General features: G+C 37.6%; 1 protein-coding gene across 1 annotated transcript in view; it reads right to left on the bottom strand.

Annotated features, from left to right (window-relative positions):
- Nucleotides 1-16,905: 16,905 nt before the first annotated feature.
- LOC126249570 (uncharacterized) overlaps nucleotides 16,906-25,244 on the bottom strand; it is a 312,366-nt gene continuing 304,027 nt past the window's right edge. Inside the window, exon 11 of the mRNA XM_049951235.1 lies at nucleotides 16,906-17,306. Within this exon, the coding sequence (XP_049807192.1) occupies nucleotides 17,196-17,306 (111 nt within the window). The 3' untranslated portion in view covers nucleotides 16,906-17,195. The remainder of the gene's footprint in view (nucleotides 17,307-25,244) is intronic.

Genomic DNA, 25,244 nt, shown 5'->3' with positions numbered 1-25,244 from the left:
AGTCAACTTATTCTATCAGTTTATTTAAGTCCAATGTGTCAATAGAAATTAATGCCATTTGGTCTGGGGTTCAATCTGGTACCTCCATTAAATCTGTTTCCCCAGTGGTGTTATTCGCAAAATTGAACACTTGAATTGATCCTCGAGTCATAATTAGTTAATCCTTTCACAGGCCAATGATTCCTAACCACATAAATACATTAAAAACATAATTATGAGACTAGGTCACTTACTCATTTTCAAAATTTGTATTTCTACTTTTTTCAGATCAAAATTAACACAATGAAAAAACCTATTTTCTGTTAAATTTATGGAAACATCATCAGTGGCAAATGGTACATCACACATATACATCTTGGTCTCTTGTCTCTCACTCTTGTTGAACATAAAGAATGATGACTGTTTGTTTTTCCCAAGTTGGGCACATGCTGGTTTGACAAGTCATACACCCTCTGGTACTTCCATCTTTTTGCTGAGGAACCTTAGTGGTCTTCCTTCCTGTTTCTGAGATAAGAAGCCATCAATGAACTGTCTTTCAAGTCACAGATAAACTCAGTGAATGAAATATCTATTCAGCATCCATAAAATATGACAGCATCTACAACAGCCAAATCAATTACGAAATAAAAAATCAGATCCTACCATCTGTGCTAACACTGATGGATTGCGTAGTGTTCTCAAAGTTGAGTAAAGGTATTAACAATTTCCATGTTATCATTCTATCTGTCAACAACAGGCACAGAGCTCACAATCATTTTAGTTCCATCCATTTTTTTAGGGTTTACTGTTGCTAAGAGAATGGTAGTTGTCCTTCGGCAATATGGCAGTAATTCTATTTTTGCACAGAAACAGCAACCTCTTCAGCTTATGTTTCTGTTCCATCATTTGAGGAAGCCCCATACAATTGAATCTCCATTTTCAGAAGCACTTTCCATTAGTTCACTGTGCCCAAAAAAATTAAATGGAAAAAAAAACAAATGTGATTATTTCTTTCCAATCGATATGTCTTTTTCTCCTTCTTCTTCTTCTTCTCCTTCTTGCTCTGCACTTCACATATTAGGCAAATTGTCTGTTATGGTACTCCATCTATTGTATGGCCTTCTTTTTCCAGGGCATTTTTAATTGAGAGCATTTACTGGGAGCCTTTGGTCACTTATACGGTCTGCATGTTCCTTTCAGTTTCCCTATTTCCTTTTATTTTTATTTAGATAATATATTCAAATTTTTTATTATATCTTCATTTCTTTTGTGATCTTTTGAACAACCTTCCACTCCTCTTAGAAATCTCATTTTGTAAGCTTGTATTTTACTTCACTTGGTTTCTTGTACAAATCTTTCCTGGCTTTATTCTGCAATATTTTTACAATCATTACAGACAAGGAAGAAAATGTATTTAATTTTTGGTAATTGACATGGTTGTATTCATATGTGATGTCGAATCAGATATGAGGGAGTGCTGAGAAGTACTGCCTCCAGATTTTTTTATGTGAAAACTCAAAAGCTTTTTCAATAAAACAAATGATGTTAACATTCTTATCTTTATTTTTCATGTCTACATTTTTATTTCTCAACATATTTAGTCTGGCGATGAACACATTTCTCCAAATGAAAGACCAATTTCTTGATACCACAACTGCAAAATGCATGACTTGGTTGATGAGGCGCCACCTCTGTTTGTACAGCTTCATCACTATCAAAGTGAAGTCCTCGGGTGTTAGATTGTTGCAGTGCTCGTGTGTGGGCTGGCATTATCATGTTGTGGACAAACTATTTGAATTCAAAGCTCGATTACAGCATGCTGTTTCTCATGCACTCATATAATTACATTTTACACTGCCATGTTACACACTAGAATTCAGAGCCCTCTAATGGCAGAGGGATGAAAATATGTAGATACAAAGAATAAAGACATAGAATGTTCATAACATTTGTTTTATTTAAAAAGCTTTAAGAATTGCACATAAAAAATGTGGATGTATTACTTTTCAGCATTCCTTTGTATTTAAAATGTTATTTTACTCCAAAATTTTATTATTCAAGAATACTTTTGAGCTTCCTGGTTGTATAACCTGAAATGCCTTCACATTCATCTTATTTACAGACAATTTTACATTGTATTCAGAGGCTATCTCCAGCAACTTATAAACTCCCATTTGAAGGTTATCTTTATTCTCTGCAATCAGTGTTAGGTCATGTCTACAGCACTGCAGAAATGAATGTTAATTCACTACAGCAAAAATCTGTTACAACAATAAATGGATGACCACTCCTAAACAGTGAATTTTATTGTAATACATCTGACCATGGCCACTTTTGCTAACACGCCACGAGCGGCTGAGGAGGAGGAGGAAGCCGGAGCCCATGGGGTAAGCCCCTGGGGAGAGGACACTGCAGTCATTCTGCAAGGACATAGTGGGAAGCCAGGGTGGACACCCATGCATCGCTCAAGGAGGGACACGATGCGAAGAGTCAGTCTGACAATGAGAAGTGTGCCGAGAACTGATGGGCACCTACAGCCATTAGGACAGAACGCCAAGAATGTATGTGCGAAAGCATCCGAGTTGTTCTGCCCTGGTGGCACTCACTTTACCTGCCTTAGACAGCAGGAATGTGCCGACTTTTCCAGAGCTCCATGGCACAGCAAGCAGCGTACACAAAGCACGAGGAATTGGCACAGGGAGGCATGTGAAAGAAGTCAGCATTCTTAAGATATTTTTTTCGACAGTGAGGAAATTCCTTATAAGCCACGGATTCAGGTAGATTTTGAGATGAAGCCCAAACATGAGTCTGTCCAGGCCTCCCACAGGGAGAGCAGTTATAAAGAAGTGCTGTGCAGCTGCTCTCCCAACAGCCTCAGAATGCAGGGAAACATCTTAAGAATATGAATTCATGAGAAAGATGCTGATTCACAAGGCACATGCCATCCCACACCAGATAGGAAATTTCCACCCCGCAAGGAGAGGCGTTACGATGAAACAGCGATCTGTCATTGGGCTGCACTGAAAATTTCACCCACCAATGACAATGCTGAAAGGAAAAATATTTCAATGAGGAGTTGAGGTGAGAGATGGATGAGAAGGGAGAATGGGGAGTCATGGAGATACCGCGGTAGCAAGTGGACATGGGCGCTCTTCCACCCAGTGCGAACATCTGCCTTCCGACACTGTGACAGCACAGCTTCAGCCACGCAACTGACAACGGGCAAACAATGCAGAGATCGTAGCTGGTTCCCGATGCGATTGCTGATGAGGGCAGCCAATTCATGCCGCACAGCTCCAAGGTGACACGCCGCACCAATGCATTGCCTGCCACCGAAGGCAGTATATGACGAACGATAACGGATAAGGGTGAGATGATTTGTTCCCTCCTCCTTCCCCTTCCGCTTAATAACCGAGTCGTGCCCACGACCAGTCAAATAGGCCCTGAGATTTGTTATTTTGTGTTGGTTTGTGTAAACAGCATGAAAATAAATACATTTCTTTCATGTTTTGATCATATAAGCAATCTTTTACATTCATACATGAACCCCTTAATTTTGTACCCTTTGGGTGTGATTTCATTTAATTATTGATATCAATTGTTGGCTTCTAATGTGGGGCAATCTCATCAGTCATCTGCTCATCATTTCACGTCTGACAGCAGAGAGAAGAATTCACAGTTAACTATGAGATCACTACAGTACATTCCACTCAGTTTGTTGGTCTATTAATAAATGTTCCACCTGGCATTAAAAAAAATGAAGATACTATTCAAAAAGCTTTTCTTTGCAAAACATGTGAAAATATGACAGCTGGGATTTCTATTCTACTCATAGAATATAATATAAAACATGGAAATATTAAAAGAAAAGTATATTCAAAGTTACTCAAAATTATTATTTTTCATTTCCACACCATAACATTTCATGTGAAACTGACACACATAATTACTAGAAAATTTTAAACAATGAGTGTGTCAATTACATGGTAGAATAAAAGCATTCTTGTTGAAAAATGCATAGGTTAAATGATTTAACACACTATGCATTCTGTAAATGAGCACCAATCATTACTTCAAGTATTGAATCTTAAAACTCTGGTAATAGTGGTGAACAATTGTTTTGTCTTTCCTTAACCACAAGTTGCTGCCTTCCTTAAAGATGTCACTCTGAAAAGTGTAGAAACACCTTTGGTGATATGGAATTGTAGTCACAACTGTTACTTTTGTGTACTGTAAATTCAAAACAAAGCCAGTTTCACAATTAGCTGAGCATCCTGCAAATTAATTAGCACATTACCTGTAATATATTCATTATGAATAATTAAAACATAGTCCAACTGTAATACCTATACTACAAAGCAGAATATTTTTTGCAAGATTGTGATGTTAAACTAGGCAATGAAAAGTGCTAAAAGTCAAGTCCCACTTCTTAGAACAATGTCCTAAAAATAGTGAGCATTTGACTTGGTGACTACAGCAAAATTTTACATATTCAATATCATGAGGTTTCTTTTTCGGTGCACAGATCTCTCATTAGGCATTAAACTGATTAAAATGATTTAACAGTTCGACTATCTTAAAAACAGTTATTCAGTCATTAAAATGGTTACATAAAACAAATACTCAACATAAGCTTAGATACTATTAATTAACAATGGTTTCTTGAACACTTATTTTTATCAAACCATAGGAAATCAACTACACTAAATTTACAAAACAGTCATCAAACAAACTGTAACAAATGTAAGTAGATATGCAGTGAGGTATATGCTAATTTTTAATTTTAGTCAGGTCCCTTTTTTCTGATTCAGTCTGAGGGTTAAACCCATAAAAAATCTAACTTAACATAGGCAAGATGGACGTTTAGTATGTGATTATGTTAAACAGCTGCCTTAAATATAATGAGGATATAAATACACATTTTAGTTCCATTTACTGTAAAGAAATATCAATATATTTTTACATGGATTATAACAGAGGTACAGGTTAAAATGAGGAAGTTGACTTATTGCTGAAAAGTCTGTTTTTTGTGACTGAGTGTTCACAAATAAACAGACAAGTGCGGAAGCTCTGGCAGTGTATGTCTGTCTGATAAATCACTACAAGTTTGATACACATACATACACAGTATATTACTACAAGTAATAGAACCTACTCAACATATCAAGTACTGTTAATCACAGACAAACTGGTAAGTAAGTCACTGTTTAATGAAAAAATACTTGGCTTATACTGCCAATATATAAAGATTAAAAAAAAAAAAAATAACAACATATCAAAAACATGGGTATCAGAAATGGCTAACAATGATCTGTACAAATAAAGAAGTTTAAACCCTAATGTTCTTTCACTGATCACGTCATTTCAGACGGGGCACAAGTTTTGACAGGATGGCAAGGAGAAGTGTCCTATCCAAAGGAACCATCATGCCTCTCATCTTAAGTGTTAATTTTCTGATTGTGTGAAAGTAGCAAAAGTTATTCCAATCTTTAAGGAAGGCGATAAAAATAATGTGGAAAATTATAAACCCATGACATTGTTACTTGTGTTTGGTAAACTTCTGGAAAAATTAATATACCAAAGACTAATTACTTTTGTGGAAAGGAACATAAACCAAATAGTAGACTTCGGTTTATTGGTATAATGTTGGGGAAATGCAATAAGTCTATGAAGGAGATTGCTTACAAATTACTTGTGCAACTAATCCGACAACACTGCTCAAGTGTGTGTGATCCGTACCAGTTAAGACTAATAAGAAATACTGAACTTATATGGAGAAGGGCAGCACAAGTGGTCACAGGTTTGTTTGATCCATGGGAGAGTGTCACAGAGCTGCTAAAGAAACCTAACTGGCAGACACTTGAAGACAGAGGTTAACTATCCCAAGAAAACCTGCTTACCAAGTTTCAAGAACCGGCTAGAAATTATGACTCTAAGAATATACAAATATTAAGTCTTCCTGCACTCCATACATGAATGGTGGTGGTGGTGGTGGTGGTGGTGGTTAGTGTTTAACATCCCGTCGACAACAAGGTTATTAGAGACGGAGCGCAAGCTCGGGTTAGGGAAGGAAATCGACCGTGCCCTTTCAAAGGAACCATCCCGGCATTTGCCTGAAACGATTTAGGGAAATCACGGAAAACCTAAATCAGGATGGCCGGAGACGGGATTGAACCGTCGTCCTCCCGAATGCGAGTCCAGCGTGCTAACCACTGCGCCACCTCGCTCGGTATACATGAATGGAATGGGAAAGAAACCCCAATAACTGCTACAATGGGACCACACACTTTAGAGTAGTTTGCACAGTCCCATAACTTCAGAGAGAATAAATCTTCAGTTTTTATATACTTGTCTAGCTAATAGCTGACAAACAGGAAGCAGAAAGTAGCAAGTAGCAATAAAACACAAAGGTGAAGGACATATCAGAACTTACTACTCTGATTATGGAGCTATTACACAAGTGATGCCCCAAGATTCAATACTTATAGCAATTCTGTTCCTTCTTTACATGCATAACTTATTGAACTTCAGTGCTACTACTGGTACATTATTTGCAGATCATACATTGACAGCAGAAATTGTCATAAGCTCAAAGAGGTCATTACTGCAGGAACAGTTGAGTTGGTGATTAATTTGACAGAAATGACCTAATAGTCAACATAAATAAAACCACCTTCCTGAGTTTTCACCTGAGAACCAAGAAATGTATGCCCGATATGAAAAATGTGAGTCTGAAACTCTGCTGCATCAGAAACAAGATTTTTTGGACAGTGGATCCAGGACAACTTAAAATGGCAACCTAATAGCAACAAAAACAAACAGTAAACTCAGCAAATTGTGCTATGCCTTACACATCCTTGCATACTGAACAAGCCCAGAGAATGTTTGCAGAGTGTACTATGCACAATTACATAGTATTTAGCATCATATTCTGAGGATACACCCCACATACCTCAAACATTCTCCTAACCCAGAAGAAAACTATAATAGTAATGAACAGTGCAAAGCCAACTGACAGCTACAGACCTCTCTTCCAAAAATCACTCAGTTTACCTCTTGAAAGTATCTATATATTATAAACATGTAAGCTCATAAACAGTAGTATTGCAAAATGCAGCTAAAATGTATATGTCCATGATCATGGTACAAGACAGAAAATTAAATTCCATATTCAAATAATGTATACCTCTATCTTTAAAAATTCAACACTTAATCAAGGCATTCAACTTTACAACAGTCTGCAATCAGAAATAAAAATCAAGAAGTCTGTGTCTTAGTTTAGTAGGAATCTGAAAACCTTGCTTGATCATTGTTTGTACACTGTAACTGGTGTTTTTTCAATACATGGGCAAAGAAATATGAAACTGATTGCATGAATTATTTTTGTAAAAGAAATAAACTCCAATGTAACACATGTAAAACACTGTAGCATAACTGAAATGTAAAACATGTAAAATACTGTAACATAATTGAAATAAGTTGTAATCTGTAATCAGGCCAATCAGGTACTTGTTTTGTACACGTGTGAGGGGGGATGTAAAACTAAAATAATATGGTACTAATTAACACTTACAAAAAAACCTTTTTTGGCTTTTCTTATCACATCACCTCATTTATCAACCATCAGATCATATTATCACTTGCCCAATATCTTAATGAATGTTTTGTGCATCACTATGTGCATATCTTGTACACTAAATTTGGAAGGATTGGCGAAGTTTCGATTCTCGCTCATAATGAATGAAAGCCCAGTACCATAACCATTACAGTACCTTCCCTGATAACAGAGAACTGAAATGCTTTGTTCATATCAGAAACACCTCCAGTATCACAGTCAGACACACTCATAAATAAGTGATCTGCCTACAGATCTTGAAAACACAAACTTCTTGTTTTTAAATTGGAAGACACATTGTATATTAAACTTAAAATATCTTGTATTGTTCATTTTATTTGGCCACATTCATGCATGCTTTCATTCATTCACTCACCCATTCATCCATTTCCTATTCTGCTGTGCCCGACACACTGTTCTGTGCAGAAAGATCAACTACCAGATGCCTAAATTTACAGTTATCCACAGTTTAGCAGTGGTCATTGATATAGATAGATGGGCAGTATGTTGTCATATTCACATAGGACAGGCCTGGACCTAGCGGGCAAATCTTCATGTGTGCACAATGTACTGCATGTGTGTGGCCCAGAGCTTAGCATGACTAGGCACTACTTGGTACATCTTGGTTTTGCTTGATCCTTCATGGATCTACTCAGTACACCATAGCATTTCATTTTGCAGTGCGATCTGACACTGTTTCTTTCAGCAATCAGTGAATTATTTGGTTGGCATGTCTTTCTCCTCCTTGGATGGTCCTACCAGTAGCTAAACTACCGATGGCACAGCCTTCTGCTTCATTGTGGTGCATAAACCCTCCTTCTGGTATTAAAGATGCCAACAACAAGGCTGTGTCTCCTGGGAGGGCTTTAGCAGAGGGGTTTGACAACAAGTCTCACACCTTAGGTAAGAGACCATCTAGCTTAGGCCAAAATGTGGTATCCCCATCCGAGCATTCTGAGACTTTGGGCTAACAACCTACATTCATTAAATCACATAGTTTAAGGAATTTTAAAAAAGAAAAAGAAAGACTGACAATGACTTAACAGCCTTTTGATTGAAACAAGATTAAGAGAATTGGATTTTGGTATGTACAGATCCTCTACAACAGAGGAAAACTACAACAATCCATGGGAGATAAAGATGGGTTGACTTTTATCTATTCAGGTAAACCATATTCAGATGATCATGTGAATGGTGTTGACATAATGCTAAACAAAATGGTGAAGAGTGGTCTGCTGGAATGGAAAATAGTATCTGGCAGATTTCTAACAGTGTGGTCTTAAATTTTGGATACAGACTGGAACCATCATTCAATGCAAGGATCCAAATGAACAAGCAGAGACAGACTGCAAAAGCCACTTCTATGCTCAACTGCAAATAGCACTGAAAGAGGTGAATGAGATTTTATTACTTTAATGGGAGACATAAATACAAAAGTGGGCATAGAAAATCTCAGAATGGAGTATATAATGGGAAGCCAGGGTAGGACAAGAAAATGCCAATGGTGAACTCTTTATGGAGTTCTGTGCAAGCAACAAGATAGCTGTAGGAGGAATGCTGTTTTCACACAAAAATGCCATAACATCTTGTGGGTGTCACCTGACCACAGGATACAGAATCAGGTCATTTTTCCCTAACTGGTAAATGGAAAGGATCATTGGTAGATATTAGAAATAAAACAGGAGCTGATGTAGGAAGTGACCACCATTTAACGCTAGCCAAAGTGCACTTTAAAATCATAGCTATAAAGGAAAAAAACTGATTCCCAAAACAAGTGGTTTGATACCTCAAAGGCAAGGGACCCTAAGGTCAAACAGGAGTTTAGTCTAGAACTAAGACCGCAAAAATGCGAGAAAGGAAGGGACCAATAAACTGCTCAGTGAAAAGCAAGGCAAGACCCTAGCTGAAAAATGGAACTGAACAGCTGGAAGAATGCCATAATCATTTTGAAAAGGTGCTAAATAGAGAAGTACAGACAGGAAAAATTGCAGACAATAGAAGAACATGAAAATGTAATTGAACATGAGAATGCAGATGAATATGAAGTACCAGAAGAATCAAGGGTGCAGTGTGTGGCAGAGAGGACATCAGAGTTTTCCTAAAGCAAACAGAGTGTGGTAAGGTTCCAGGCTCAGAAAATATTTCATGAGAACTGCTAAAAGAAAACCTGTCAACAACAAAAGATCTATTGTACCCTCTGCTTGAGAAGATCTGGAGTAGGGAAGAAATGCCACAAAAATGGGTGACAGGCATCTTAGTAAACTTACAAACAAGGGGGATGACATATTGCAATAACTGGAGAGGGGTCATGTTATCCATTCCTAGTAAATTTCTGTCACTAAGCATCCTCAACAGAATGCAAGACTACCTTGAAATATGCTTTCAAAGGGAATAAGCTGGCTTTTGTAGGAATCTATCCTGTTTAGATCAGATTAATACACTGTGAATCATCCTCTAACAACGTATGGGATATGTGGCTAGTCCATATCTAGTGTTCCTTGACTATGAAAAGGTGTTTGATTGTGTCCAGTAGATGCCTGTGGAAAACCATGTCAAACTATGTAATAATGCAGGAAATGTATGGTGGATACTCCTGCAAAGTAATGCACCTACGGAAACTGACATCTATTAACATGAAGTCTGTGGTAAAACAGATGTGTGTTCTCTCTCCATCTGTCTTCTTAATTGTTATGGATGAAGTACAAAAATAAAATAAAATAAAAAGGAAAAAGAAGAAGAAGAAGAGAGAGAGAGAGAGCGGAAATAAGCTGGAGCACCACAGACCAACTAGATGACATTGATTCTGCTGATGATGCATATCTCCTATCTCAAAACTGCAGGCACATTAAAGATAAACTGAAAGATTTGCAAGAACAGACAGGAAGGGTGGAACTTATTATAAATGTAGGAAAGACCAAATCTCTATGGCTAAATGTGACTATTGATAGAAAATGTAAAATAAATGGGAGGAATGGAGATGTCATTGGTGACTTCACGTATTTCTGAAGCACTATAATTAAAACTGGAGGCGCCACATGCTCTGAGGGTTCTGTATAAGCTCATATATGTATATACATATCTCATCCATCCCAGGAATCAAGAATCACTATGAATTTTACCTGTTATTTATATCAATACTGGCAAGGTACCAGTCCCACGAATTAAAATACTTTCGAGAATGTTTTAAGTTGTAAGTTTTAATTTTTTGCATAATTTCACATTTGCTATTGTATTTGTTCATTTATGTTATTAATTCTGAAGTTGTATTAACATGCTCACTTAAAATTTACCAGCAAATGGCAATAATGATGTTTTCACAGAGGTGGTTGACCGATTCCTCATAGTTGAGCTAATTTGCAATGAAATATTTATACATTATATATGCGAAGTTTCTTCATAAATCAGTCTACTATAAAGAAAAGCTGTATCATAATGTGTACAGTAGTTCCTGAGACTAGTCCGGACATACAAAAAGAAAAGAGCAGGTGATTTATGGCAAAAACGTATTTCTTATGTGATATAACTACAATTTAACAATTTTTGGATTCCGCCTCAGCCTTTATTTGTACTGTGAAACAGTAGGAGAGACACTCAGTAGCTCGGTACAGGCTTTTGTTGAAGTTTCAAGAACATACCTTCACCACGAAGGTATACCTCATCTCGCGAAGAGACCATGAGCATAAAATCAGAGAGATTAGAGCCCACACAGAGGCATACTGACAATCTTTCTTTCCACGAACAATATAAGACTGGAATAGAAAGGAGAACCGATAGAGGTACTCAAAGTACCCTCTGCCATACACTGTCAGGTGGCTTGCAGAGTATGGATGTAGATGTAGGGACCTTGCTTCCTGGCAAATTGCATGATTCTAGGTTAATTGGAAATATCCTGCTCATTTTGAGGGGCACATTTGTGTATATCAAAGTAAGTGACATAAATGGCCATTTCTTTTGACTGAATTGATGTAGAAGATTAAATGTTCAAGAACACCAAGGGACATTAGACCACAGTACATGACATGAATTTCAACTTTATACATTTACTCCTACCTGAGAAAAAGGGGTCTGAACAGTCAGACAGACAGACTACAAACTGATCCTATAAGAAATCAGCTTCTACCGACTGAGGTACAAAACCTTAAAAATGAAGCATTCATCCAATTGCATCCCATTTCAAAAAGCAATAAGACTTCCCAGTGAATAAAACTTCAGTATACAACAGCAACATAAAATTAATGTTGCTGTATATGTGTGAACTCTGCGACAAAAATCAGTTACCAAGAAAACAGAGACTTTTACAGACCAGTGCGTACAAAGAATCTTGACAGTATTTTGGCCAAATGCAATATTCAATGAAGAGCTGTGGAACCATACTAACAAAAATCCTTTGGACAAATAGCTGAAAGCAATAAAATGGAAGTAGGTTAGACAAATTGTGCATAAGTCAGAAGGCAAGAGAGAGACAAGCCAACATTGAAATCACCAGCACTATCACAGAAAATGAAGACCGAGGTTAGCATGGAGGAGGTCAGTGGAAACAGAGACAACAAAAGCAGGACAAATGTGTGGAGAGACAAGGGCAATGATACAAAACAGAGACAGCTGGTGATGCTTCAACAAAGCCTTATGTCCCACCAATTGGAATGAAAGGACACAAGTCATAAGTTCTTACTATCTACAGTTTGGCAGGCCAGCACTGTCTATCCTCCACTATTTGTTTATGGTATAAAGGAAGTTCACAGGTCTAATGACGGTTTGCACAAAAGGAGGCAATCTAGCAATTTATCAACACAAACATTTTATGAATGGCAATCACAGTTCTGTTACAAAATGAAGCACCAGAATTCTCAATATCAATTAAGCAGTTGAATAGTCAATGCATACCATAAATTTGCTTAAGAAAGAACCCCAAGCACAAAGAATTTAAAAATTTAGTCGCCAATGAAAGAGCAAAAAATTACAACAACCAACACACAATTTTTCTGGAATTAATTGTTGTGCACATCAAGAAGCACTATGTGCTAAATTTGCATGCATGGATTACATCATAAAACTGGTTGTATTAAGAGCACATTTTCTGAAGTCACACACATTATTACAGCCGCAATTTCTACAGTTTTTGACAGAACTGAACAAAGAGTATTGTGATGTTATATACTATTGTGAAGTACTTTGTTTAAGACAAGTGGCATCCCTGGAATGATATTCCAATTTAAGACCTGCAATTGTTGAATTCTGGAAGGAGAAAGGAAAGAAAGAAAGAACCAAATTTAAAAGATTCAGAATAGATTGCAGACCTCACATTTTAAATGTACTAAGATAAGGAGTAACTTATTTCTGACTTGTAGGGGAAAGTGTATGCATTTAAAAAGAAAATTGTATTGTGGAAGAGAAAACTTTTGACAAAGAACACCACCCATTTCCTTAAGCTAATGCATTAATAGATAACTTGAATTTTTTAAAAATTTATTATGGCATTGAAAGAATTACAGGAACAGTTTTCTAAACATTTTCAGGACACTGCCAGTCTCTGATCTGTTTTTGAGTTGTTATAGAGACTGTTTGCTTATGTGACTGCATTGCCATCTAATGCAGTGCATTCAAAGTTCATTTATTTTTAGGCTCAGAAAGCAGGGCATGGTAATGGTGGAATGTGTGATCAGGAAAGAGAGAGCCACATGTGAGCAGAGTTCTTGGCCATCCCCGACACACAACACTGCATGGTAATTGCAGCATAGTTTCTATATAATGTAGGTATCTTCACATATGGCCTGATTTTCTATTGCAGATGGAATGCCAGTGTGTGGACTGCAGTTGGTGGTAATGTGTGGTAAAGGTCTTTGATATGATCTTTCCGCAGAGGAATGTCTTTCGATGTGCAGGATTGGGATCAGGGATGACGTAGTTGTTTAGGATACTGGATAGGTTGGACAGCTGAATGAATATTACTGTTATGGATTAGTGCAGAATACCCCTTACTTCAAAGCACAATGTGAGATAGTCTAACGTCTGGTGAAGGATGTGACAGGTTTTTAAGAACTGGAAAGGAAGTAATGGCTGGAGGCTGATTCACTGTGGAAATGTGATTTATGATGTCCTATTAGAAATTGCAAGGGATATATATTTATGAACTAGCTGGGCAGTGTATTGTCGGTTCATCAAAGCTCTGGAGAAGTTGTCAGCATAGTTGCTTAACTAATGGTTCCACTCTAGATAGAGTTTCTAGATTTGCCTGTCGCTGCTGGGATGGACTTCTTGATGTGGAATAGCTGACAACTGTTAACATGGGGCTACTGTTGGTGGTTAGAACAGTTCATGGGAATTGAGGATTTTATGAAAGTTAGAGATATTAATTCTATTTTGAGGATGATGTCACTAGACCTGGAACACAAGTTTGGATTGAGGATGATAGAAAAGAAAATCAGTGGAGTTCTTTTCAAGGGTATCACCCTGGCATTTTCCTTAAGCAATTTAGGGAATCTGTAGAAAGTATAAATCAGGATATGAACTTTGGGTCTCCTGAAAGTGAACCACTTTGATATGTGATTTATTATGAGGGCATTAGAGAAGAGAAGATCAACTGCTACAAACGTAGCTCACTAAGTCGATAAAGAACAGCTGAAGGGATTTTGGGACTAAATGTTGAGGTTCTGGAAGAAAGAGCTGAGGTTGTAGTTGACACAGGTCTAGATGATGATGACAATGATGATGATGATGATGGTATCAGTGACACTGAGCCTCTCATGGGGTGTTTAAGATGTTGAATGAACAGGAAGGATTCCTTTAAGTTACCCATTAACAGTTTGCCATAGGAAGAGGGCATCTGAGTTCCCATAGCATTTCCAGAGATTTTTTTGTACATTTAGCTTTCTCACTGAAAGGATTAGGATGGATGTCTTGGATTTGGTGTCAGAAGGATGCTGGGGAAGGTATTCTTTCATGACAGCAAGGCCACAGGCACTTAAGATGGTGACCGGAGTCATAACATTCACAGTGACAAGCAAGGAGTCTATTTGTAATGGAACAATAATAGTAGAAAGGTGGGGATTAGGCTTATAATTGACTTGGATGTAAAAGCAAGGCTGCAAACATTTGGTGGGAGATGATGATCAATCGAGGCAGAAGGCCTATCTGTGGGAGCTTGTGCACAACAATATGGGGACTAGTAGGGAGACAAGTTGACATAGATCTATGTAGTTTTCAGAATTTCATGACCACAGTGGTGGAGCTCTTGTTAGAGGATACAACAGCAACATAAGGATTGTTTTATTAAGGTCATTAATACGTATATAGTCCATAGTCATGTTGGCGCGTGTGCGTGCGTGCGTGTGTGTGTGTGTGTGTGTGTGTGTGTTTTTGTGGAATCTTAGGGGACTTAACTGCTAAGGTCATCAGTCCCTAAACTTACACACTACTTAACCGAAATTATCCTAAGGACAAACACACACACCCATACCCGAGGGAGGACTCGAACCTCTGCCGGGACCAGCCGCATGTTGGCTTGATTGCCAAAGTATTTGAGTACGGAAGACAAAACCAGATTAGAGGTCAGGAATCTCTGGAATTCTAATGTGGAATTAATTGTATGCTTTCAACCTTTATGATGACTGAATGAAAAGTATAAGCCATATACAAACATAAAATATGTACAGCATAACTGCAGTTATCTTCAGTATAGAAATTACTTGTCCCAAATGGGTATGTTTCCTCTCAACTAATCAAAATTCTCAGTTGCACTCATGGGAATTACAGCACAATAAACACAACTTTTCCAATCTTGCAGGAAAGTGTTACAAAATGAAAACATCAAAGTAATTGTGTCATTACATGAATTTGTCCAAAAATTCTTCACATTTTTTCCTACAAATCATTTTCATTTCCTTGGGTATTCAATTAGGACAATACACTTTAAATAGTGTTTTAGGTGATATTATTATTAAATGTTTGAAATTCTGATTACTCTATCTGTTTTGAGTTTTAAAATCAAAACAAAGTTTTTTTCATTTATTTGTGGCTATTTTGTTCCTTACATATAAATTCCTTCCAGAAAAATAATACAACAGACGCAGTTCCTAATATTAAAGCTGTAAATTATCAGGGAGATACTGAAGACTTATGTATTTGCTCCTCTAGTATCAACATTGTGAGGCTGGGTAATACAGAATTAAGACTTTCTTCCATTCTAAATCAGCACAATCTCTTGCATAACCTAGGTAAAGCATATGTTGATTCTCAGATTCTAGTAACAGACTTATGACAAGTTGATTAATGATATGATTAAATAGGACAGGGGAAACTACACTGGCCATGGCCAGGTATGTGGATCATGTGGCAAACAGCAAGCACCAATAATGTAACCAGTCATTACAAGTGAAATATCTTTACCAGAACAGAAGTTTGGGATTAATGTTTTATCATATAAAGTAAATACTTGTAACAAATGTGTGAAAAGCATCATTCAATGCATATTATGAATAAAGATGGGAATTAAGAAGTGGAAAGGAGAAGTCCAGTGCCAGCACACAATCTACAAATATTGAAAATGTTTCTATTTAATGACACTTAAAATTGTGTCTTTGTTATATTTTATGAAAACATATCTTTTAACCAAAGGCTGTTTAAAGTATTTTCATCACTTTGAACAGAACATTTCATATTTCCCATCTTCACCGAATTAAAATCACACAACTGATTTACACAAAATGTGCTTGTTGCAGATTAAACTCAAAACAGTATAGATACATGTATTATTCATCAACCAGTGACTTATTTACCAATAATGAGAGAACTACTAAATATCTCTTCTCCTCGTTATCAAGTCAGTACAGCTGACAAATTTTAATGCTTCCAACTGTGTTTTCTTGTTTATATACTTATGATGGCTAGTAGATAAAAAAATATCTAGTGGCCACAGAGAAGATGAACTTACCAACATAACACAAAAAGTTTAGAAAAAAACTTTATAAAGCACTGACGTGCACAAACATGATAAATAGCTACCAACGTCTGTTGCAACTCAAAATTTCATTGCTTTTACTTCAGTCAAAATAAAATATTTTCTTCCAAAGATTCATAAACACATATAAATAGCACTGTTACTGTTAAAAATTATTTCTAATATATCACTACAAGTTACAGTAGTGGGAATATTAACAACAACAAAAAATTGTGACAACCGTCAATAAATATGAGTATCAATTACAGCAGCCCGAGTTTTAACACAGAATGAAAAACAGCACTGCTAACTGTCAGCATGTTAACAATGGTAACAGTAACTACGACATTTTAAAATAAAAAATAACAGATGATTACAGAAAACAAAATTTTTGAACAATGAACGCAAAGAATATGGAAAGAGTCCACTCATTGTTTTAAATGTATTAGCAGTAAGAAGCAACTAAGAGCTATTTGTGCTTGCAACTAAAATTTCCTAAGAGGTCACACTTAATAAAGTGATGTACATGTATTGTCTCTCATATTTTTGTACATTATAGCCAGCTCTGACTGCCTCATTTTGAGTGAGTGATATCTTTCCATACTCCACATACCAGTTTACAACAGACACAAAGACACAGAAGGGTATCAGCCAGTTTTTCTGCAGTCAGTTCTCAAATTCATTTAATCGTGATCTTACAGCATTTTCCAAGACTTCTAAGCTGGCATAATCAAGTTCCTTTATGAGCAGCAGGACAGCGGAAAGCACATTTGTATTCTGAAAAATGCCCAAAAATTAATTACTCCGAAAGTAATTTAATTAGATACACTATTTAAATATCAGTACCATAACAGCCATGTGTGACAGTTTCTGAGTAATGGTAATTCTTTTTTGCCGAAGAAAATATTGCTTATAGTATACTGTTCATATCTCACACCATGTACTCCGATGGTACAGATTAAAGTGGAAAGATTTGTCAGTGTACACTCTTTGACATAAAACCTGGCCGGCGGTCAGTTCCAACAGAGTCCAAGACTGCACCAGCTGTGACATGCCCACTCTGATAATTCTCTCTGTCTGGCTGTCTGCACAATCTGGAAACACTGTAAGCAGTGGCAGCTCCTTAAGGAACTCTTGTCTCCTATTCAAGTTGTTCTCTGTCTACACCCAGATCTACTGGTAGACAATGTGTCGTCTGACTGCAATGTCATGTGGTCGAAACCCTCATCGCCTAAATTTTTTATAGCGCCTTTTGTCTGAATGCTGTGGTCCTGAGTGTAATGGAAGAACAGGTACAACGTATTTCACTTTCTGACACATCGATAATAACAGCTCCATCCAATAACATTTTTGAAACAGATTTCTTGATGGACTGTCTGCCTTTGAATGCCCATGTGTCAGGCCTCTCCAGGACCACACTTTCTAGCACCTGGTGGCAGCAGCTGCCACAGTGGACCTAAGCTCCTTCACCCTGTGCCAAAAGTGTCAGCTACTGTTCCTCACTTTATTGTTGTTGAATGATGCTCCACAAAAAGTGTCTATGATTTGCATTTCATGCCCAACAGTCATGGAGGTAGACGACCCACTTTTATATGGTGAGTATTGTATTACACCAATACGCAAAACATGAGTATGGCTCAAAATTAATTTTATAGTTTGTGATCCAAACAGAATACCTCACTAAGTTGTTTAACATTAATAATAACATCTCCTCTTTTTTTCCTTTAGAAGCAACTCTTCATGCAATTTTTCGTTGGGAATCCTTATCTTTTTGTGAGGCCACAGTGAGTAAATGTGGTGTAATGGGTTTTACTGTTATTCTTTGACTCTTACAGTTAATGTATGCAACTAACTGTGTAATACCTTGCAGTGCATTCTCTATAACAATGAAGGCATGCTGCACATTTTGAGGTCCATGTGTGGAATCATGGAGAACTTAACGCTGATCAAAAGTAATATTTAAGATATTTAATCACGCTTAAATGAACAAAACTGAAGCTCCCATTGTGGAAGGAAATTGCTAATGCCGGTGTCAGCAAATGTCTATGGGTGTGCCTAATTGCTGTTACACAGATCGAGCACAAAGGAACTACATTCATTTCATAACTATTCCCCAGATATATGGGTACTATGTGATGAACAAAAAAATTTTTGTCACTGACAGTAGAGTCACAGTTCTTCAGAGATGTTTGTCTAGTGAAGAAGCTTGGTATTCAGAAATCAGATACGTACATAAACATTAACGCAGCTTATTGACTTGAGCTGCAGAGAAGAATTAATGTGTAAAGGTTTTCTTCACATTTTTTTACAGAATATCTTCAAAAAATTTGCAGCTCCATTAATTAAAATGGAAAATAGGAATCTAGAATGCACTTGTCTACTCAGAAACGACAACTGAGAACCCACGTTACCCTTGCATCACAAGACACATGTGGAACCACTGAGAAAATGAGACCCTGTTGGGAGCCGGTCTCTCTCATCGCTATGTTTGTTGCTGAGGCGCATACCACAGCGATAAAGATAATAAAAGTTGTTACCTATGTAATGTACGGCATTCTTGGAGTCCAAAAATTAAAGTTTGTGTCTCAGTGTCTTATTTTACATGAGAATTAAGTAGCATAAGTCGTTGAAGTGGAGAAGAAATGCCAAGTGAATTTATTGTATCAATTCAGGACCACATGTGGAAGTAAATGGACTGTCACAGGATTGTCAAATATTTGCAACCATGTTTGCTAGTCTTAGCTGAGATGGAGGTAGTTGTGTAGTGAACTTGTCTTGTTCATCTTACAGAGCTCTCAGACGGGAGGCACAAGAGCATTTGGTTTCTATACAGCATTACCTCCTGATACTTTCTAAATTCCTTCCAGGCTACCTATATTTAAGGCTTTCAATTAGATTTAATATAAAATTTCTCATTTTTGAAGCTTTCAAGTGTGGAAGGGGGCTGTTAACGCCAGTGTTACATAATTTCAGCAGGGGGATAGCAAAGTCAGAGGTATTAGTTTCCACTCAGGCAGTGTACAGCATGTGAAATATGGACGTATGTAATTTTTCATCATGATATATACAAACAAATAAAACACTTACTCCAATGGTCTGCACCAAAATCTTGTTTCAATGAAATAAAAAGTAATTGGAAATCTGCCTTCCCCAGCACACTATGAAACTGTAAGATACCAAACACTTTGCACCTCAAAAACAACTCTGTCTGCCTGCAGACTTGTACCACCTACAAATGGAATTTCATGACTATCATGGGAATGCAGAAGCATGTTGGTGAAGATGGCAGCAAGAAGAAAGGTCGTTAACTAATTATACAACATAGCACAGTAATCAATTCATGTGAAGAATCATGAGAGAAGAAAATGAAAATTGTGTTGAGTAACACAGAAACTAAACTGTAAATGTGGGCAATGTGCAATTCTGCATCTTCATATGCTTATCACCTCCAGATATACCATAGGTGATGCATACTAACAAGCTTCTTCATTGTTTTCATGATTTGTTGCAACTTGTTTGATACAGAGATTATGAACAAAATACAGATTCTTGTCACTGACAGTTGCTTTGAATCTTTTCAGAGACTTTCTCTTGTATCTTCGGTGATGTAAGTTTGTATCCATGAAGCAGACAACTATGGCTACTCCTGTGAGGTTGCTAAAAGACTTATGACATGGTGGGTTAATATTCAACACTTACGTGTGACAGTTAGCAGCTCAGTTAAAGTAGCAGCAAAAGGATGTTAGAAGACACAGTTTTTGCAGCAAATTTGGAACCTATTTCAAAAGCAGCTACCATTTCAGAAAGTGAATACTTTACAAATATGAGGACAAGGCACTGCTGCAGTAAACCCTCTCTCATTGTTATAATTGTAGCTGAAGTAGATAGCTCGCAACATCAGAGGTGAGAGTATGGGTAGCTTATGCTTGAAATGACCATTCATTATACAGTATTAGCTTGTTGTTAAAACTATTATTTATGTTATTCATTTGCTGCCTACCCCTGTTTGATATCAGTGTACATCACTAGTGAATCTAGAAGAATGGGAAGACGTTTTTCAACACAGAATACAACATGTACCTCGACATCTCAATTCCAGAGCAGTAGGAAAAGCCCAAAAATAAAAGATGACAATGGCAAGCTGGTGACACAAGCAGAACTTTTCGACAATGTCTGTTGATTTAACATGGTGATAACACACAAATTCGTGTTGCAGTATATTACTTAACAGTCAAGTATGTAGTATGACCTCTCCTACTGCTACAGGTAACACTGAATTTTTGACCATGACTACTGTTTACTATTGGCTCAGTTGCTGGTTATAGTGTTACAGCTGTAAAAGGAAGAAAAATGGTTCAAATGGCTCTGAGCACTATGGGACTCAACTGCTGAGGTCATTAGTCCCCTAGAACTTAGAACTAGTTAAACCTAACTAACCTAAGGACATCACACACATCCATGCCCGAGGCAGGATTCGAACCTGCGACCGTAGCGGTCTCGCGGTTCCAGACTGCAGCGCCAGAACCGCGCGGCCACTTCGGCCGGCCTGTAAATGGAAGATTATGTTTGATAATTTTGTTATGCTACTATCTGAATGAGTTATGGCAACAGATAAATTAGGGTTTCTAATTGCTTTTATTTACAGAACTACGTAAACCAACATGGAAATTCCAGGTAATCAAGTGCACGTTTCACTTGCGACATTCGCTTTGAGTACAATTCGTAAGCCTTCTGGCAATCTCGATCCAATACCTCATGGGAGCAGGCATAATGGTTTGCTTTACGAGTGCCATGCAACAAAACTTTGATACTATCCATCATTTAGGGACATAGCAAGAAGGGAACATTATGAAAGCAATGAACAAGCAAGTTATATTAAGATGGTATCTGTTCTTTCGGACAGATACCATCTTAATATATATGTAGTTAAGGCTCACCGGCCACTTGACCATCTTCTTCTTCTGTGCGAATGCACAAACAGTGCCCGAACTCTTACGGGAATCGGCAACGTGCCACAAGTAATGAGTATAATGGACGGGGACACTACAAAAGTAGTGCGGGACAATACGTTGAGAATGTGGGTTTTGCGGGAGGCGTGCCAGACATAAATCCCTGCAGTCGTGCTAGCCTCTGTGTCCTCGGTGGCTCAGATGGACAGAACGTCTGCCATGTAAGCAGGAGATCCTGGGTTCGAGTCCCGGTCGGGGCACACATTTTCATCTGTCCCCGTTGACGTATGTCAACACCTGCAAGCAGCTAAGGGTGTTCATTTCATTGTAATTGAATGCCTTAATTACTGATGGCCTGAAATGCAATCTGAGGATATATCAAGGGATAACGGTGTATAAAAACTGAATGCACTCATGCCTCCCCTCTGAGAGCCCTGCAAGACAAGCAACATAGCTGCCCCTAGCTCAGCTAAAACTAGCCAATGTGGTTGCAGATATATGGGAACCCTGTGACAGTGCATTTACTTTTGATCCACTAAATTCACTTGGCATTACATTTTCACTGCAATGAGTTATGCTGCATAATCCTCATGTGAGATGAGTCACTGAGGCAGAACATTTAATTTTTGGACTTCAAGGATGCCTTACTTCACATGGGTAACAACTTTTACCATATATATGTTTGACACTGTGTCAGTGTACACTAAGTATGCTGGAACATCAGCACAACACATTATATGTTTTAGTTGTGTGTTATTCTATTTGCGACATGCTGATACTCGCTGCCGCATTTTATCTGACACATCACTTTGTGACTTTTAGTACTGCAACAAGCATGTACCTATAATAATGTTATAATCTTTATTATCTTTAATAATGTGGTATGACTTTCAGCAATCTAGATTGCAATGCAAGACACCAGCTTTAGCAGCATCTCGTTAAATCGGTGGTTCCATACATTTTGTGATGCAAGGGCAGTGTGAGTTATCAGCTCTAATAGCAGTGTAGAATAGTGCCCTCTAGATTCTTATTTTCGGTTCTATTCAGTGGAGCTGCAAACTGTTAGAAGAAATTCTTTAACAAAATCTGAAGAAAACCTTTACACATTAAGTCTTTGCAGAAGCTCAACTCAGTAAGCCGTGTTAATGGTCATAGATATCCAATTTGTGAATACCAAGCTTCTTCACTGCACAAACATACCTGAAGAACTTTGACTTTACTGTCAACAAAAAATAGGATCCCTACGTCAGGGGAATAGTTGAAGTGAATATATATCCTCTGTGCTACATCTGTTTAATAGCAATCAGACACATTTGTAGATGTTTGCTTATACTGGCATTAGCAATTTCCTTCCACTCTGCTAGCTTCAATTTTGTTGGTTTTAATCTAATTCAATACATTAAATATCGCTTTTGGCCAGTGTTATGCTCTCCATTCATTCAAGGACCTCAAAATGTTCAGAGTGCCTGCACTGCTACAGAGCATGCACTGTAAGAGATTCACGCAGTTTATCGCATACATTCGCAGTAAGACCTTAAACAATGATACTGTTACTCATTATGGTTTGATGAAACATGAGAATTCCCAGTGAAAAATTGCATGGAGAATTGCTTCTAACAGGAAAAGGAAGGAGATATAAAGCATTAACAACAACATTAAACAACTCAGTGAGGTATTCTGATTGGATCACAAACTATAAAATTAATTTTCATCCATATTCATGTCTCACATATTAGTTTAATACATTACTCACCATATAAAAGTATGGCATCTGCCTTTGTTACTATGGGGCGTGTTTTTTAAGTAAGTACCATTTTGAAATTAAAAAAAAAGACGTGCTAACATATCTCAATAATTTTATTTCTACATGAAAACCGGTACCTTAATCTACTTTTCTACATAATTTCCGTCAATATTGAGGCACTTGTCATAATGTTGTACCAATTTTAGAATACCCTCCTCATAGAAGTCTGCCACCTGACTTGTTAATCACCACATCATCACTGTTTTGACTTTGTCATCATCTTGAAGACGCTGACCGCCTAAGTGTATCTTCAAGTGCAGGAACAGATGGTAGTCACTGTGCGCAAGATCGGGGCTGTATGGAGGGTGATCTAGAGTTTCCCATCGGAAAGATGTGATGAGATCTTTGGTCTGATTCACCGCATGCGGACAGGCATTGTCTTGCAGCATAACGATGCCCTTGCTCAACTTCCATGGACTGTTGTTTCGATTCTGGTGTGACATAGGCCACCCATATTTCATCGCCCATAACAGTTTGGCTTAAGAAATCATCACTGTCATTGTGGTATCGCTCAAGGAAAGTAAATGCACTGTCTAAACATTTGGTTTTGTGCACATCCGTCAACATTTTTGGTACCCAACGTGTGCACAATTTTCGGTAATTCAAGTGCTCAGTCACAATGCCATACAAAACACTACGAGAAACGTTAGGAAAGTCATCCCGCAAGGAGGAAATCATAAAGCGTCTGTTTTCACTCACTTTATTGTCCACTTCCTGTGCCAAACTTTCATTAACGACTAAAGGACGCCCACTCCATTGTTCACCATGCACATTTGTGCGGCCATCTTTAAATGCTGTCACCCACTTTCTCATCATTCCATCACTCATAATGTTTTCTCCATAAACTGCACAGATCTCACGATGAATATCTATTGCTTTTAGGCCTTTAGCACTAAGAAATCTTACAACAGCCCGTATTTCACAGTCGGCAGGACTAACGATTATCAGAGGCATCTTAAACACTCAGTACACAACGTAAACAAGGAAGAATCAGACTGTAATGGCATCAGTGCGTAGATTACGGTACAGGCTTTCATGTAAAACTAAAATTATTGAGATATATTAGCACATCTTTTTTAAATTTCAAAATGGTACTTATTTAAAAAACACGCCTCGTATCAAGCGTGAAAGGTAAACCACAAACATTTTTTATGGTGCACCACTTAACAACTGTAAAGCAATGAGCGGTAGCTGATGCTTTCAAAGCACGGTGAGGGAGTGCAGGTTGCCACAGCAGCTGCTGGTCCACCAAACAACCTTTCACACCATATTGAATGGAACTGTTATTACCGGTGTGTCAGAAAGTGAAATACATTGTAGCTGTGTTACCATTACACTCAGAACTTCAGCATTCAGATGAGATGCACTAAAAAACTTTAAGCAATGAACATTTTGACCGCAGGACATTGTAGTCAGACAACACATTGTTTACTGCTGGACCACGAACGTAGATGGAGCATAACAACTGAAACAGAAGAAAAGACTTCCTTGAGAAACTGCCACAGCCTATAGTGTTGCCATATTTCACAAATTGCCAGACACTGAGAATTAACAGCTTGGCCATGTTATTTGTCCCATGTCACGAAGGGTGCAGACTTAAGACTGTGGCGGGATTGCTTCTTTTTATCTGTATGTAACAAAATGTAGCATACTGTCAATCATTTTTCTTTATTGAAAAGGCCTACAGGGCTCTGTTCTAGGCCTTCTACTATTCCTTCTTTATACTGGTGATGTAAATGGCAATACTGACATAAAAGAAAGCTCTTATTTACAAATTCCAGTATTGTTTTAAATACAGCTGGATATTTAACATCTTTTAAATCAGCATTATGAATATTGATGGCTAATAATTATCTGGTTTCCACATGAAGAAAGAACTGAATGAATGAATTCTCAATCATTCCTATTGCTGTAAAAACGTGAAGCTAACACAAAGTCTAGGCATCAGTCAACTTCTGAAAC

Source organism: Schistocerca nitens, chromosome 3 (genome assembly GCF_023898315.1).
Source record: "Schistocerca nitens isolate TAMUIC-IGC-003100 chromosome 3, iqSchNite1.1, whole genome shotgun sequence".
In the NCBI taxonomy this organism is placed as follows: Eukaryota; Metazoa; Arthropoda; class Insecta; order Orthoptera; family Acrididae; genus Schistocerca; species Schistocerca nitens.
The sequence above is the reverse complement of the archived record's forward strand: the minus strand, read 5'-3'. Positions and strand labels throughout refer to the sequence as shown.